The sequence below is a fragment of the Chaetomium strumarium genome (assembly GCF_033439665.1).
Source record: "Chaetomium strumarium strain CBS 333.67 chromosome Unknown B0T15scaffold_4, whole genome shotgun sequence".
Classification (NCBI taxonomy): Eukaryota; Fungi; Ascomycota; class Sordariomycetes; order Sordariales; family Chaetomiaceae; genus Chaetomium; species Chaetomium strumarium.
The window spans coordinates 3,606,513-3,620,252 of record NW_026944432.1 but is presented as its reverse complement, the minus strand read 5'-3'; the positions used below and the strand labels follow the sequence as shown (position 1 = coordinate 3,620,252).

The window sequence follows — 13,740 nt, the reverse complement described above, 5'->3', positions numbered from 1 at the left end:
CACCAAGCGGGTTTAGCTCAGTTGGGAGAGCGTCAGACTGAAGTCAACTTCAGGAAGTCAATCTGAAGGTCGTGTGTTCGATCCACACAAACCGCATCGCTTCTCTTTTGCAGTTTCCGGGTCCATGCTTTTCACTTTTGGTTTTCGCCTTGCATCTCATCGTTCCGGAAAATTTGCATTTGGTGACCCTACGGCCAGATCACATTTCATATTATCATCACTATGGATACAATTTCGCTCGAACATATACTTCCTAGGTAAGGTAGGTGGTTTCCTTCAACATTACATGTGGCCGAGACGGACAATGAACATGAACTATCAGTAATTCAGATACGTCGATCAAACTGAATCTGCAAGTGCTCATGCTATTTACTAGTGATACAAGTGCTGCCAACTCTCTTATACACGCACAGAGCTAAACCGACCGAACTCTCGCCAGAAAGCCAACGCATGACCCATCAGACTCATTAACATTACCTCTCGTTCCAACCAGCGTGTTCCAGCCCGTGCGAACGGCCCAACGTTCTCCCCATAACCCTATAAGGTAGGCTGATACTCCGTAGGTTACGTTGACTCAAACCTTACACCCTCCGTCCCTGCCACAGCCCCGAACCGGATCTCTCTACTTCACCGGTGTTATTCTGACCGCTGCCGGGAACCTGGCCACTGAAATACCGAGTAATATCGTTCTCCCGGCCGCAGTGCTCACACGGATGCAGCACCTTCCCGGTGGTGTTCCCACCCTGCGCACCACCCAGAATAGGAGCGCCGCCATCCTTGCGTGCCGAGGAGGCGGAGTGAGAGCCTATGGTAGACCCTGCAGCCCAGGACGAGGTAGCAGCCGCGAGCGCGGCATTCCTCTCATTCCCGCTGCTGCCTGTTTTTGTGTTTGTGTTTGCGTTTCTGTTGCTGGTCACGTCCTGAACTCTGTCACTGAACGACTTCCCATTCTCTTTGACATTGCTGGTTCCGTCGACATCCCCGCCACGCAGTTGGGGTTGGTGAGCTTGTTGCGCCTGGTGGCTGTGGCTATGGCCGGGTGCAGACGCCTTGTACGCGTCTGGCATCACCTCCGGGCTCATGTTCTGCGCCGCCGCCGCCGCCGCCGTCCGGCTTTGGTATTGGGACTGCTGATGGTGGTGGTCGTTTTGGTTATGGCTATGGCCCGGTGCAGAAGACGAAGACGCCCTGTAAGAGTCCGGCATGACCTCCGGACTCATGTGCTGCGCCAACTCCGCGTGGGGATAAGTCGGGTTGGCGGGGATTAGTCCCTCGGCTGCGGCCGGCGCTCCTGACAGGTCCCTCAGGGTTTGGACGTGGGAGGAGGTGATGTCCACGGGTGGCAGCGAGGGGGGCTCCTCTGGCAAGCGGGGGTTACGCTGGCCGCGACTGACTTGGTCGTGGGCGGCGGGCCCGCTGTGGTGGGTGGACCTGGGCTTCACCTTCACGCCAGAGGGTGTGCCGGATGGGAGGACATTGTACTCGGCGGCGTCCTCGGCATCGTCTTGCCTAGTCGGAGAGGGGCTGCCGGAAGATTTGTGCACGTGGTAATCGCTGGTCTCGCTTGCCTTCACATTGTTCCTGCTAGCACCGGTCTTGGGGGCACCGGACGATGCGAGCACGTTGTAGTCTCCTCGTTCGTGAGAAACCACATCCTGCCTTTCAGGCTTAGCAGCCGAGGCCACAGCGACGCCGGAAGCGGTGCCCGAGGCGAGGGTCTTGTAGTGTCCCGGCTCGTTGGTCACAATTCCTTCGTTGGCTGACGGAGCTGCTTTCGCGTGCTGCACTCCTGACTGGATGCCACTAGGCAGGGTGTTGTAGGGGCGATGCTCGGCTGCTGCGTCCGCAGCCTGTTCACCCCCGGACCAGGGTGGTAGCGGCGCCTCTCTGGGGTGTTCGAACGGGGTGGAAACTTGTTCAACCTGCCTTGGCGCCTCGCCTGCCGGCCCAACTCCGCCAGCGTCAGCGGTCAGCGGCCAGTTTGGAGCTGTTGCGTCCCGGGGATGCTCGCTGACGCTGTTCTTTCTGCGGTGCAAGAGGCCGAAGGCTCCCGCACCGGCACCGACGTTATCTTTGCCGATGCTAGAACGCTTGTTGCCGTCGGCCTTAGAACGTGACAATGATCTCTTCCGGTCCCCGGTTGATCCGCCCCGGGTGTGTTTCTGTAGCCGGTTCGGGCTGTGGGCTACTGGGCGGCCTTCCCTCGCAGTATCACCATGATCACCGGCAGACTTCCTGCGGTGTGCACCCGATTCTTCCTTGTCATTGTCCTTGTGACGGTGGAAGATGCCGAAGAGCTTGTGCTTGGTGGGAGAATCATCCTGGTGGGTGCCAGCATTCTCAGCTGGAGACCTCTGTCTGGAGCGTCGGCGGTTCTCTGCTGTATGGCCTCCAAGACTCCGGCGGCGTTCTCTCCCGGTTACCGGGTATGTCTCCTTCTCATCCTGAGACCGTTGGGTTAGGCGGGTGCTGTCCTCCCTGCGGTCGCGCAGGTACTGGCCGGCGGTAATTCCCGCACCGACGCCTGCAGCTCCCGTGCCCTCACCGTGATGCTCGGCAGCTTTTGGTGCCAAAGGAAACGCGCGTTGGGGGCTTGTATCATGCTTCGGCTGAGAGCAGACACGTTCTTCATCCCGAGCTTTTGCCTCGGCAAGCAAGTGGACGTCGTCCCGAACGGCAAGCTCAGGCAGGAATCCCGGAGCAATGCCGTGGGCATTCTCTGGAGACTTCCGTTGCCGCCCCTCAGGAACTTTGGGCCAGGGGGTATTAAGCAGGTCATCAGGTTCCCGAGCGTGCGCAGCCATGTTGGCGGCCTTGTCGGTGCTGCGCCGCGGGCTGTGGGAGTGGCGCTTGGACTCCTCGTCTCGGCTGCCATGGCCAACTACGGTGTTGTAGACACCACCGCCCCTGGGATAGTCGCCGACGTGGCCGACAATGACGGCTCTGTCTGGCGACTTTGACTTTGGTCGCAGATGGTGATGCTGGGGGTGGTCATCGACGGCACTTCCGTGACCTGCTACCGAGTTGTACACGCCTCGGGCCGGCTCCTTCGGCACATCACTTTGGCTGTGTGCGCTCTGGCGGTGCTCTCCCCGGTCGTCGTGGCTGGCAACCGTTTCATCCGAGTACTTCGACTCCTGCGGCGGGGGCTGCTCGCTCCGGCCGTCGTGGCCAGCAACGATGGTCTTGTCGGAAGACCTGGACCCCGGACGCTGGTCCTGCTCCACCTGGTCGTCGGTACCACTTCTGTGCCCTGTCACGGCGTCGTAGACAGTAGTAGCACCACCCGCCGCCGTGCTGTAGACGATAGCGGCACCAGTTCTGAGAGTGTCACCGACCTGACCAGTAACCATGGAGGTGTCCGACGACCCGGATGTCGGGTGAGAATGTCTCTCCTCGGCCGGCCCAGCACGGGCGGTTCCGAGGCTCGGCAACGAGTCGTACACGGTGGCAGCACCACTCCTCAGGTTATTGCCAACATTGCCAACAATCCCGGGCCTGTCTGACGACTCGGCTTTCGGCTGCGGGTGGCTTTGCTCAGTCCGATCAGAGCTGCCATTTCCGAGGCCCGGCACCAAGTTATACACGGTGGCAGCGCCGCTTCGCAGAGTATGGCGGACCTGGCCAGCAATCCCGGAGATGTTGGATGGGCCACCGGTAGCGTTCGGCTGGGGATGGCTTTGCTCGGTCTGATCAGCGCCGGCATTGCCCTGGCCTGTCACCGAGTTATAAACGCCTGCCACCGAATTGTACACGCCTTTACCGGCCTGAGCGGGCAGATCACCCCAGTACGGAGTAGACTCCCTGTCAGATTGCTTGCTCTGGTCGACTGCCTTGGCGTTGGCAGGTCTCGCGGGGTCAGGCATTCCTTCTGCGAGGTCAGGGGCCAGTTGCTTCGTCTTGTTGCTGCCAGATATGACGTCGTCATCGGCGCGCTGCGCCGACAATGTAGTCGATGCTGCACCCGTCTCCAACCCTTGATTGCCATCACGGCTGAAAGTAGTGCCGCTCCCAGCGACTTCCTCAGGGACGGCTGTTCTGGACTCTACAGGTCTAGCGGACTGGATCGGCTCCGAATCGGTCAATCCCACGCCGGAGTCGGTGTAACTGTGGCCGCGGGTGTCACCAGACCTTTGCAGCTTGTTGAACTGACGATGCTTGTCTGCCGGAGTTGGAGGCTGCGGAGTTTCATTTGGAGTGGCGGGGACTGAGTCGGGGAAAGACCCCGGGAGCATATCGGTTGCCATGGTAGCGCTTGCGTCTCTATTGTGCAGGCTGCTGTGGGAGTGGTGGCAGCTGGTTGAAGGGATGTCTGTATGTACAGTACTACCTGGGTACTTAGGTGGACAACCGAGGGGTGCTGTTGTAAATCGCTCAAGGTGAATCAGACTTGGAAGGGCAGTATGTGTTGCTGAGTGATGGCGCTCAACGGAGTTGGACTTATAGAATAGACTCTGATTCCGTCATTCCGGTCATTTTGGAGCAGGCTTCATCAAGCAGGGCAGACTGCGGCCTGCCGGTGATGCCATCACATCAATCTTGTACGCGGTGTCCAAGAACAAACGGCACTGACATCATTGGTGACTCCGAATGGTGAGCCGGGATTGGTCAATGGCGGGGCCGGTGAAAGATGGACTGACGTTCCCCGCCACGCTTGTCATAAAACGACCTGGTGGGACCAGGTATGAGACGAACTTGGGCACTCCATCACAATTGAGATTCCCATTCGTAGCCCCAACTCCTAAATCGCGATGAGCTCTAGCTGATTTGCCCTGAACTTTGGCTACTTCCTTCCTGAGCTGTGGTGGTCCCACACGCAGCAGATCCGATGACGCAATGCGGAAGCTGTGCTGCGGATTTGCTCGTCTGATTGATATCCATACCGTGACCTCTGCTTGAAATTTGATCTGCACGGCGTACTTGAAGGACTTATATGCTGCTAATACAGGATCAATTTCCAAATCCCAAACGTACCGGAAAAGCTGCAGCAAAGTTCAGAGTCAAACTACCAGTTCTATTAGAATATGAGATCTTCTGGGACATTGGTTTCTCACATTCATGCGTTGTGATTTAAAACACTGGATGAGCCGGGGCGGTTTCCCCTGTCTGAGTCGTCCGTTGACTCGCCAACAATGGACTCAATGGAAACTAGAATTCATAGTGAAGGGGGTATCCGGGATAAGAAGGATATTTTGGAGTGGAATGCGTGTATTGTGATCCTTAAAACTACCGTGTCTCAGAAACCTGAATAAAGAACGAGAAGAGACGTCTTTATTTGTTGAGAACCGAGTGTGTTCTAAGCTTTGTTGAGCAGGTCCAATGCGGAGTCCGCACTCAACGGCAGTCCTTTACTTCCTCCTCATATATGGACGGCCTGATGCTGCTTCGAAGATGGCCACTACACCCACAGCTTAAGCTTTTACGGACACTCACCCTTCCAGCCGATGTGATCAAGCAGACCAAACGCAATGGACTCGATCCCGGCAGGGGCAGCAATGCACCTCCACAACAGTTATTCTCTATGTGGTCTGCAACTTCTTAGTCTTTTGATAACTTTAGCTACTAGGTGACCTAGAAGTACACACCCTAGATGCTCGCGCCAGCGGCACCGTCCCTATAATGGGAGAACACCCTTCAAGTAGAAGACAATACATTAGAGGCAAACGGAAAAACAAAATGAAAAAAAAAAAAAAAAAAGGAGAGGCTATCGCGAATCGAACATGTGGTCCTACAAAGGACACAGCAGGGTTGCGCACGCGGAGAGCGTTGGACAATTTTTCACAGCTCAACCACTATGCCATGAAGAGTTTCATGACGATGTGTGTGTGGTTGATGTGTGTTGCGGGGGTTGTTGGAAAGACCACCTACCACGGGAACGTAAATACCCGTTCTTGTACATCACCACCACCTTAGGGCCATAGAAGCTGTCTCACCTTTCCCTTCCAACTTCTTATCATGATAAGGAACGAAGGAAGGCAAGGAGAACCACTGGGGTGTTTGCAGATATCTTCTAATTCCAGTGAGCATGAGTGAATCAGATCGGTACGCTCGCAGCAACTTGAAACCTTAACAGGCTCAACAGTAAGTTACCGCAGCGGAAAATGCCATGTTAATGAATAGCGCCAACGCCTTGATGACAATTTACAGCCCATTGCCAAATGCAATTATGTGATGTAATGCACCATGTACATCGCTTCCGCTGACCCTCCTCCCCTTAGTGTCCTCACCGCAGAAACCTTTCTCTTCACTGTCCAACCCCCTTCCACGGCAAATCCCCGGAATCTTTGCCCTTATCCCCGATGTGCTTCCCCTGGGACTGGCTGACGCTCCCGCCGAGGTCGTCGCTCTTGACCTTCTGCGGATTCCGCTTGCTCTGCGCCGTCGGGTCGGCGCTGTGGATGCGCGTGTCCTTGGGGTCGTACTGGCTCAGCTGGTCCTGCTGCTCGGCGTTGCGCGCCGTCTGGCCCCCCGTGCCGGCCATCGACTGCAGCGTCCCCGAGACGTCCATCTGGCCCCTGGCGTCGTTCGCCGCCCGCGGCCGCGGCTGGTTGGTCCCGCCGCCGGTGAAGTAGAGCAGCCCGCCGAAGAGGCCGGCCGCGATCGCGATGGGTACTGTGCGGTTCTGTCCGCGGCCGAAGAATTGGGACATTTTGAGGGTTTATTTAGTTTGTGGTGGGGTGTGTTGTTGAGGCTTTGCTTTAAGAAGGTGCTGGTGCTCTTGGGGGAGCGCCTGAACGTGGATCGGTTCGATGAAGCGGTTAGTGACGATGGAGATGTAACCCTGGGTCGGTGACGATATTCTGGAAGCCGGTAGCTCAGAGACCGAAAGTCGAGTATGCGGATGTGGCTCGATTCTATTTACAATCAGTGCAGGTGCGGATCAGAAGAGTCTTGAGCTCGGTAGCTCAGCTTGAAGACCGATGATCTAATGGTGGGGTGTGTGCCGCTAAGCCAGGATCATGATGACAATCATGACATCAGGATCCAGACAAAGTTGGGTGACCGACTCCCGCCAATTGAAAGGTGCTTGCTGTGCCCTGAATATCGCAGAGCACTGCAGCAGTTGCAGCATGGCATGGGCTTACCGGGCGAGAACCTAAGGTATTGCGGGATGGTACATGTATGACGTCATAGTAAACACGCGCCCGGGTTGCAGGTGGCTGGGTTCCGGGGGCTCTCCAATGTCAGAACAAGGGGCACGCCAAATGATGGTTTGGAAGAACAAGATAAAGAAGTCAAGCAAGCCAAATTCCATTAAAAAGAAAGTGGAGGAAGGAGAAAAAAAGAGATAGTTAATACTAGAAGAAAAGAAAGATAGGGAAGGAAGAAAAGAAAGCATGAAAGAGAAGAGGTTAGTCGTATCTATCCGGCTAACAGCAAAGTTGGTATAAGTCGTATTTTGTCTAGTCGGTGAGGGGCTACTGCCCGGACCTGTATGGTAGACGGAAACTCATTACCTTGAAAAGGGAAAGGGAAACTGGGACATCTTAAGTGACTTAGACGGACTCAAGGAGTTAATTCTACTCCATACCTAGGTACTGCCATGGCTTTGACACCCTCCTCACAAAGGCCTGGAGTGTTGCTCGGAGTATTTGAGTTTCGCTATAGTTCGACAACTTCGGCTGCGACGGCACCTGCCACAACCAACAGCAACATCAACAGCATCCTCCCCAGCCAGGAGGACACGGGCAATGTTGATAGTAACAGACCCTTAGATCAGGAGAGGTGGTGGTGTTCCCGGCGGTAGGAGCTCAAAGCAGTTCAGGTCGCAACGCCGATCCCAGACCTCCCAGGAAAGGACCAGAGCTTGCCTCAGACGCTCGCTGACCTCGGGGTATATAGTTTGACACATAATGCGTGGCAGCATGTCTAATATATGGATCCTCCTGCCCGGATCCTGCACTTCGATTGCGGCAATGAAGAACGGGAGGCTCAGTCGGTAGTCCAGCGGAGGGCCGTTGTCTTCTGCCCGACTGCGCCCCGGCGATATTCCGAGACAGAGGGTATCGATGTCTGTGAGGATTGCCTGGCGGAGCTGCCTGGATTCTTCGTCCCGCAAACCAAAACCATAGCGTAGCCGATGTATGACCAGCAACGTCGCGGCCCGGAAGATTTTCGCTTGTGTCTCGATAGCCTGGAGCTCGTCTGGCGTTGAGGCGAGGGAAAAGTGCTCCGGCGCTCGCGGATCCCACTTGACCACCGTGTCTTCAATGTTCTCCAGCTCTCGCAGTAATGTCGCCCTGGCTGTTGCAGCATGGCCCTGGCACTGGCTCCCTAACGTCCGAAGCTCGTGGCGCAGCCGGCAGAGATCATATAGCGGCGCGAGTAGCTCGCCACATACCCCGACATACTTATCCACACCCCGACTCGCCTCTGTGCTCACCTCAAGCCGGCAAACGGGCACCTGTCCTAGCACGAGACAGTTGACCACATCCATCCACACCAACGGCATCAACCACGCATCCACCTCGGGCACCCTGCCGGTCCGATGTCTCCATACCCACTCCTCCTCCTCCTCCTCCTCCTCCTCCTTCTTTTCCCCACCACGGCGACGGCGTGTGTTGTTGTTGTTGCTGTTGTAGCCGCGTTCCACCAAGCCAAGCGTGAACCGGCACACCTCATGTGCCCACCGCCCCGAATCCAGCAAATCGAAGGTGACCAAGCCCAACCCAAGGGTCAGCGCAAGCACCGCCTGCTGGTCCCCCAACCCTCCCGCACCGTTCGCGACCAACTCGCTCTCCATTCTTCTGAGGGTCATCACCGCCTTGGCACCGTGGCTATGACAGCAACAACAACAACAACAACAACAACAAGCTCCGATGAGTTCAGTGTGTTTGGTGCAGGTGTCATTTGCATGAGGATGATCCTCGCTTGGAAGTGGTGCTGTCCTCTTCTTTTTCTTTTTCTTCTCCTCTGCCTGGCTAGCCTGGTCTCGCGCAAAGCGCTTGGCGCATGCCAGTAGGACGTGCAGCAGCGTGTCCGGCGCCGCGTGGAGTGTTGTGTACAGGTGGGCGAGCACACCGTCTGCGGCGGAGGGGGATACTAGGCAATAGATAAGTAAGGAAGGTAAGTAAAGCAATTGTCAAACGGACTACATAATGCTAGGAGTAGCAATATAACAAAGAACAAATATATATCCGCTGACATCGCTGTTCTTGTTCGTGGTTTTTCCGTGGGGGGCGGGGGGAGGGGGAGGGAGGGCGGAGAGAGTTTAAATGCAACAAGCGTTGGACATACATACGCAGGAAACGAGCGATGAGCCGGCGGTTGGTCAAGTAGGCTTGAAGGAGGAGGCATTCGCGCCGGGTCAAGCGGGTTGAGCCGCCCGGAAATACTGGCAGGAGGGGGTTGGAGGTCGGTGTTGGCGGTAATAATGCCAGGACAGCATCGTCACTGCTGCTACTATCCGGTGGTGGACAGCCAAACCACACAAACTCGGTGCCGGCCCGGGGCTCCGAGGAAGCCGTCTCGGTCTTGCGCGGTCGTCCGCCTTTGGTCTTCTGCCTCGAGGTAGTGCATTGGGTGCCGAGTCTTTCGCACCGCGAACAGGCCGCGGGGACGCGTTTGCTCCGGAAAGTGCATCTCTCTTTCAGCGCGTGGCATCGGTCGCATGCCAGGTCTTGATGTTTGATCATGCTGTTGGCCGATGCAGCCCGAGATTGATGAGGTGTTAGTGTTTGTAGGCAAGTGGGAGACTGGATTTAGATCTGCAGCCTGGACACTGCATCAGTATCAGGTTCGGCCGGGTGTCTAGTTTCCAACAGTCAGTCAGATACCCGAAGCGTCACATTGACGAAGGGCGCTTACAACAGCTAGCTTACTGCGAAGCATTTACCGAGGAAAGCGATTTCCGTGATGCAACGCCGTTACTTCTTATCGTACATACCAGGGGTTGAGTGTGGTAGCGTTCGGGATCCTTTCGGTGTGTCTTCAGCTGGTCGGCCCTGTAAGTTAACGTTCCGTAAAGTCGGTCGATAAGGACAGTGAAGAAGGACGGGGGCCAAAGTTAGAAGTTCGCGGGCAAATACCGTCGATAATTGCCGACTCTCCCTCCGCGGGCCCATTCCCAGAACGGGCAGTCGATCTGCCCGTTCGCTCTTCCGACTGGCTCAGCCAAACGCGGGGAAGATCAAACCCAGATACGGGGTTGAGGCCCGCCCACTGGGGCCCTTGGCAGCATGGCAATGACTACCACAGTAGGTACAGCATCACAGGAGTGTCCATGGGTACCCGGTAGACTCGCCGGCCTGAGCCGGAGGGTTTTCGCTGGATTTGTTCTAGCGCACAGTCGAAATGGTCGGTTTGCAGTTCAGCCCTATTTTGTTCCTTACTGGGCAGTCTGGGCTTCCCCAGAAACCCTCATGATAATGCACGATAGTATGCCACCCGACCGGCGCGTTATGACCTAGAAGGGGAAGGCCGTGCCAAGTCCAAGCATCTCATGTGCCCTCGGACGGCAGAAGAGAACCTTGCCATGCAAGCTGATATGGATCAGAAGTTCAGAACAGGCGTATAAGTAGGAGGTGGGCTGGCCTCGATCAACATGAACTAGGGATTCTGAGCAATACATTGCCGGAAGTCGACTGGACGCTCCTTACACATTTAGCAATGTACTGGCCGGCTTTCTCCGCCTTCTCTCTTGCCTGCCTCGCCGGGACGGCTTGGGCTCAGCAGCCCATTTGCGATGTGGAATGCCAGAAGGGCTGCAACGATGAGTGCCAGACTGCCATCCAGTCGGCCTTCGACGGCGAGTCCAAGCAGTGGGTGGGCGACATCATCAGCGACCCGTTCTATACCACGCCGTCCAACATCACCGGCGCTGTGCCCGGCGATATTCTTCGCTGGGAGGACGTGCCGACCAAGCAGCTCACCAACAACTGGACCATTCCCGCGGGCCTCAGCCTCTCGCGTTTCATGTATGTGACAGAGGACATTGACAACTCGTCCATTCCGGCCACCGCTTGGGTCCTGCTCCCCTTCCACCACAACCTGCCAACACCAGGCGAGCCCGGGAAGCTGCGAACAGTCGTCTGGACCCACGGCACCGCCGGGCGCAGCCGCCTCTGTTCCACAACCAACAACAAGGGCCTGTACTACAACTGGCAGGCGCCGTTCACCCTCGCCGAGTCCGGCTATGCCGTCATCGCCCCCGACTATGCCGGGCAGGGCTCCGACATCCCTCAGGGGTTCATGTACGAAGCCGGCTTCCTGCACGCCGCCGACGTTGCCTACTCGGTTATCGCCGCCAGGAGGGCCATCGGCGGGATCCTGAGCGACAAGTGGGCTGTGTTCGGCCACAGCGAAGGCGGCATGACGGCCTGGCGCACCAACGAGCGCCTGGCCCTGCCCGGAAACGAGCGGCTGCACAAGGCCGGCACGTTCGTCGGGGCCGTGGCTGCGGCGCCCGCCCTGCGTCCGCAGCGGCTGATCCCGCTCTCGTGGGAAGAGACCGGCACCGGCGGCGGGCCCTTCTCCGTCTACTTCCTGCAGTCGCTGGCCAGACTGTACCCAGACCAGATCAAGGTCGAGGACTACCTAGGCGAGACGGTCCTGCAGCGTCTGGGCCTGCTCGACAGCTCCTGCTTCGTGACCGGCTTCACCGCCGTCGGGACGCTCAGCCCGGACGCTACCTTCGCCAACAAGAGCTGGCTGGACCACCCCGCCACCAACGACTGGGCCGTCCGCTACAACGGCCAGGGCCCCCATCGCCTGTCGGCGCCCATGTTGGTGGTTCAGGGCGTTTCGGACACCATCACGCCTGCGTCGCTGACCGTGGAGGACTTCAACCTCACGTGCTCTACGTACCCGGAGAGCGTGGCCCACGCTAAGCTGTATCCTGGCATGGGCCACGGGCAGGTGCTCGAGGCGGGCCGTGCTGATATTGCGGACTGGCTGGATGCGAGGTTTAACGGCAAGTGTCTTCGGAAGGGGTGCGTGGTGGAGGAGATTCGGCCTTTGACGGAGAGGTATGCCCAGGGTGAGCTGTTCTGGGCGGCGGAGACCGTTGCTTTCTAGGGTTGCATAGGTACAATGCCTAAGGTACAGATGGAAGGCGGATCCCATCATAAGAATGAGGAGGGAAGTTCAGATAGTCAATATCGAAATTACTCGATTCCGAGTTGGAACAAAGTCAAGAGCTCAAAGTACTAATTATAACTTGGCCAGCTACCAGTCAATAGGCGTTTGTTGTGGAATGCAATACCACACGATGTATCATGTCCGCAGCAATGCGTATTAATCAAGCCCATTGTTCTCAGTGGCTCTAAGTTCTTATGCGACGGTACGAAAGCAAGGAGGCCCCCCATGAAAGCTACCAGGAAGAGGCAGAGTGCAAGGCAGAGCTCGAATCCGCAGGCACCTCGTTAGGCAGACTCGTCGCGAAGTCGTTGGTGTGTCGCGCTTCACCCAGCCTGTAGGAGGGTCGCTCCTCCACCTTTCTTCTCCAAAGTCACGTTTCTGAGGACTCACGCCACAACAGCTCCGTGGATGAGAACGCCCACTCAGACCATTCTCTGGTTCGACACATCCTGCATTCATTGACGCACCCTACTGTGCGCCCCTCCGGCTCGCGGCCAGCCAATGCCGCGCGCCATTCTCTGTACGGCCATACGGTAGAGGCGAGCTGACTGCTCTGTTCCGTGGCTCCCGCAGTCGATGTAAGCCTGTCGGTCTTTATCTCTGGGACCTCAAGATAACGTGTTCCGTGATCCTGTTAAGGTAGAGCACAACACATGCTATCCTGGAGTCTTGGGGATACTCAACGCCTTCGCTCCCGTAAAGTTAAGAAAGTTCGCCTAGGCCAGGGATCTCTGGATGATCATGGCGTTCTATGAACCGCTTCTACGTTTGAGCGAGCGACTCTGGTTCAGACTTCTGGAGATAGAGCCCGCGTCTCAACTATGCGGCGCCTTGCAAGCCACGCTCGCGACCCATGACCTCAAGCACCCTCAACTCAGGTCCCACATTCTCCTTCCATTATCATATTCAGGGGGCCTACATTTACCATCCAGACGGCAGGTCGCCTATTACGCGCCAGACAACGGGCCCTTGCCGTCTCTTCCGGGTTATATACCATGCGCCCCTCAACGGGTTCCCTAGGAGCTTGTAGCATCCTTCGCCTTATTGGGATCCCACGCCCCGTCGGTCCCACGGTGCCGCATCCATCGGCGCAGTATTGCGGTTGGCAGCCTCAGCTACGGGCAGCGACCGGCCGTGCCAGGGGTTTCCGCCTCCGTCTGCTGTCGGATGGTCATCCGCTGCAGGGCTCTGAGACACTGGCCCGGGCAGAGCTGCATCGTGAGAGAAGGAATGGGAAAGGAGAGATCGCGGGAGACTGGAAGAGAGCAGGCGTTTTTATACTGGCGCCGTTGATTGGTCCATTCTTATGGTTACACGGCACAGTTCACTTTCCATCATCACATGAGTGTGCCTAATAAGACGGAGTGATTCCTGTCTGTGGTCTGTTGGTGTCTCGAAGTCGCCAGCCTTATGGAGGAGTAGACATTGATGTCTAGGTTTTATCGGGTCAAGCTCCTTGGACCCCCCGTTCGCGGTTACTCTGTCTGTACGACGTGCGTCTGTACATACTGTACGATACCTACACACCACTGTAAGTAATTAGTGTAGTGTAAGCAGGCCTCCCATGGCCCACCCCCCCCGGTGATACCCTATCGGCGATCCACGCCCCATGCCTGTCCAAGTTGGTACTTAAGCTTGAGAGATATACCTACACTATAGGAT

General features: G+C 56.9%; 4 protein-coding genes and 1 non-coding gene across 5 annotated transcripts; 2 read left to right on the top strand and 3 right to left on the bottom strand.

Moving 5' to 3' along the window:
* The first annotated feature begins 6 nt into the window (after positions 1-6).
* On the top strand, positions 7-96 carry B0T15DRAFT_t132. Its single transcript has one exon. It is a non-coding gene; the product is annotated as a tRNA-Phe (tRNA).
* A 1,019-nt stretch (positions 97-1,115) lies between these two features.
* Positions 1,116-4,235, bottom strand: B0T15DRAFT_398195 (uncharacterized protein; the record flags this gene model as incomplete). The annotated part of the gene is made up of 2 exons (XM_062864941.1): positions 1,116-3,034; positions 3,764-4,235. Coding segments are annotated over 2 exons (2,391 nt in total), but the record flags the coding sequence as incomplete, so codon positions are not given.
* Positions 4,236-5,890: 1,655 nt separating this feature from the next.
* B0T15DRAFT_219139 (uncharacterized protein) lies at positions 5,891-6,872 on the bottom strand. The gene has a single exon (XM_062862788.1). It carries the CDS (start codon positions 6,647-6,649, stop codon positions 6,245-6,247), a length of 405 nt encoding a protein of 134 aa, XP_062721931.1. The 5' UTR covers positions 6,650-6,872; the 3' UTR covers positions 5,891-6,244.
* A 653-nt stretch (positions 6,873-7,525) lies between these two features.
* On the bottom strand, positions 7,526-9,990 carry B0T15DRAFT_219141 (uncharacterized protein). Its single transcript, XM_062862789.1, has 3 exons — positions 9,808-9,990; positions 9,242-9,750; positions 7,526-9,042 (listed from the first exon to the last, which is right to left on the bottom strand). The coding sequence occupies exons 2-3, from the start codon at positions 9,633-9,635 to the stop codon at positions 7,712-7,714; spliced, it is 1,725 nt and encodes a 574-aa protein (XP_062721930.1). The 5' UTR covers positions 9,636-9,750; positions 9,808-9,990; the 3' UTR covers positions 7,526-7,711.
* A 205-nt stretch (positions 9,991-10,195) lies between these two features.
* Positions 10,196-12,122, top strand: B0T15DRAFT_556943 (Alpha/Beta hydrolase protein). The gene has a single exon (XM_062870432.1). It carries the CDS (start codon positions 10,609-10,611, stop codon positions 12,013-12,015), a length of 1,407 nt encoding a protein of 468 aa, XP_062721929.1. The 5' UTR covers positions 10,196-10,608; the 3' UTR covers positions 12,016-12,122.
* The last annotated feature ends 1,618 nt before the right edge of the window (positions 12,123-13,740 follow it).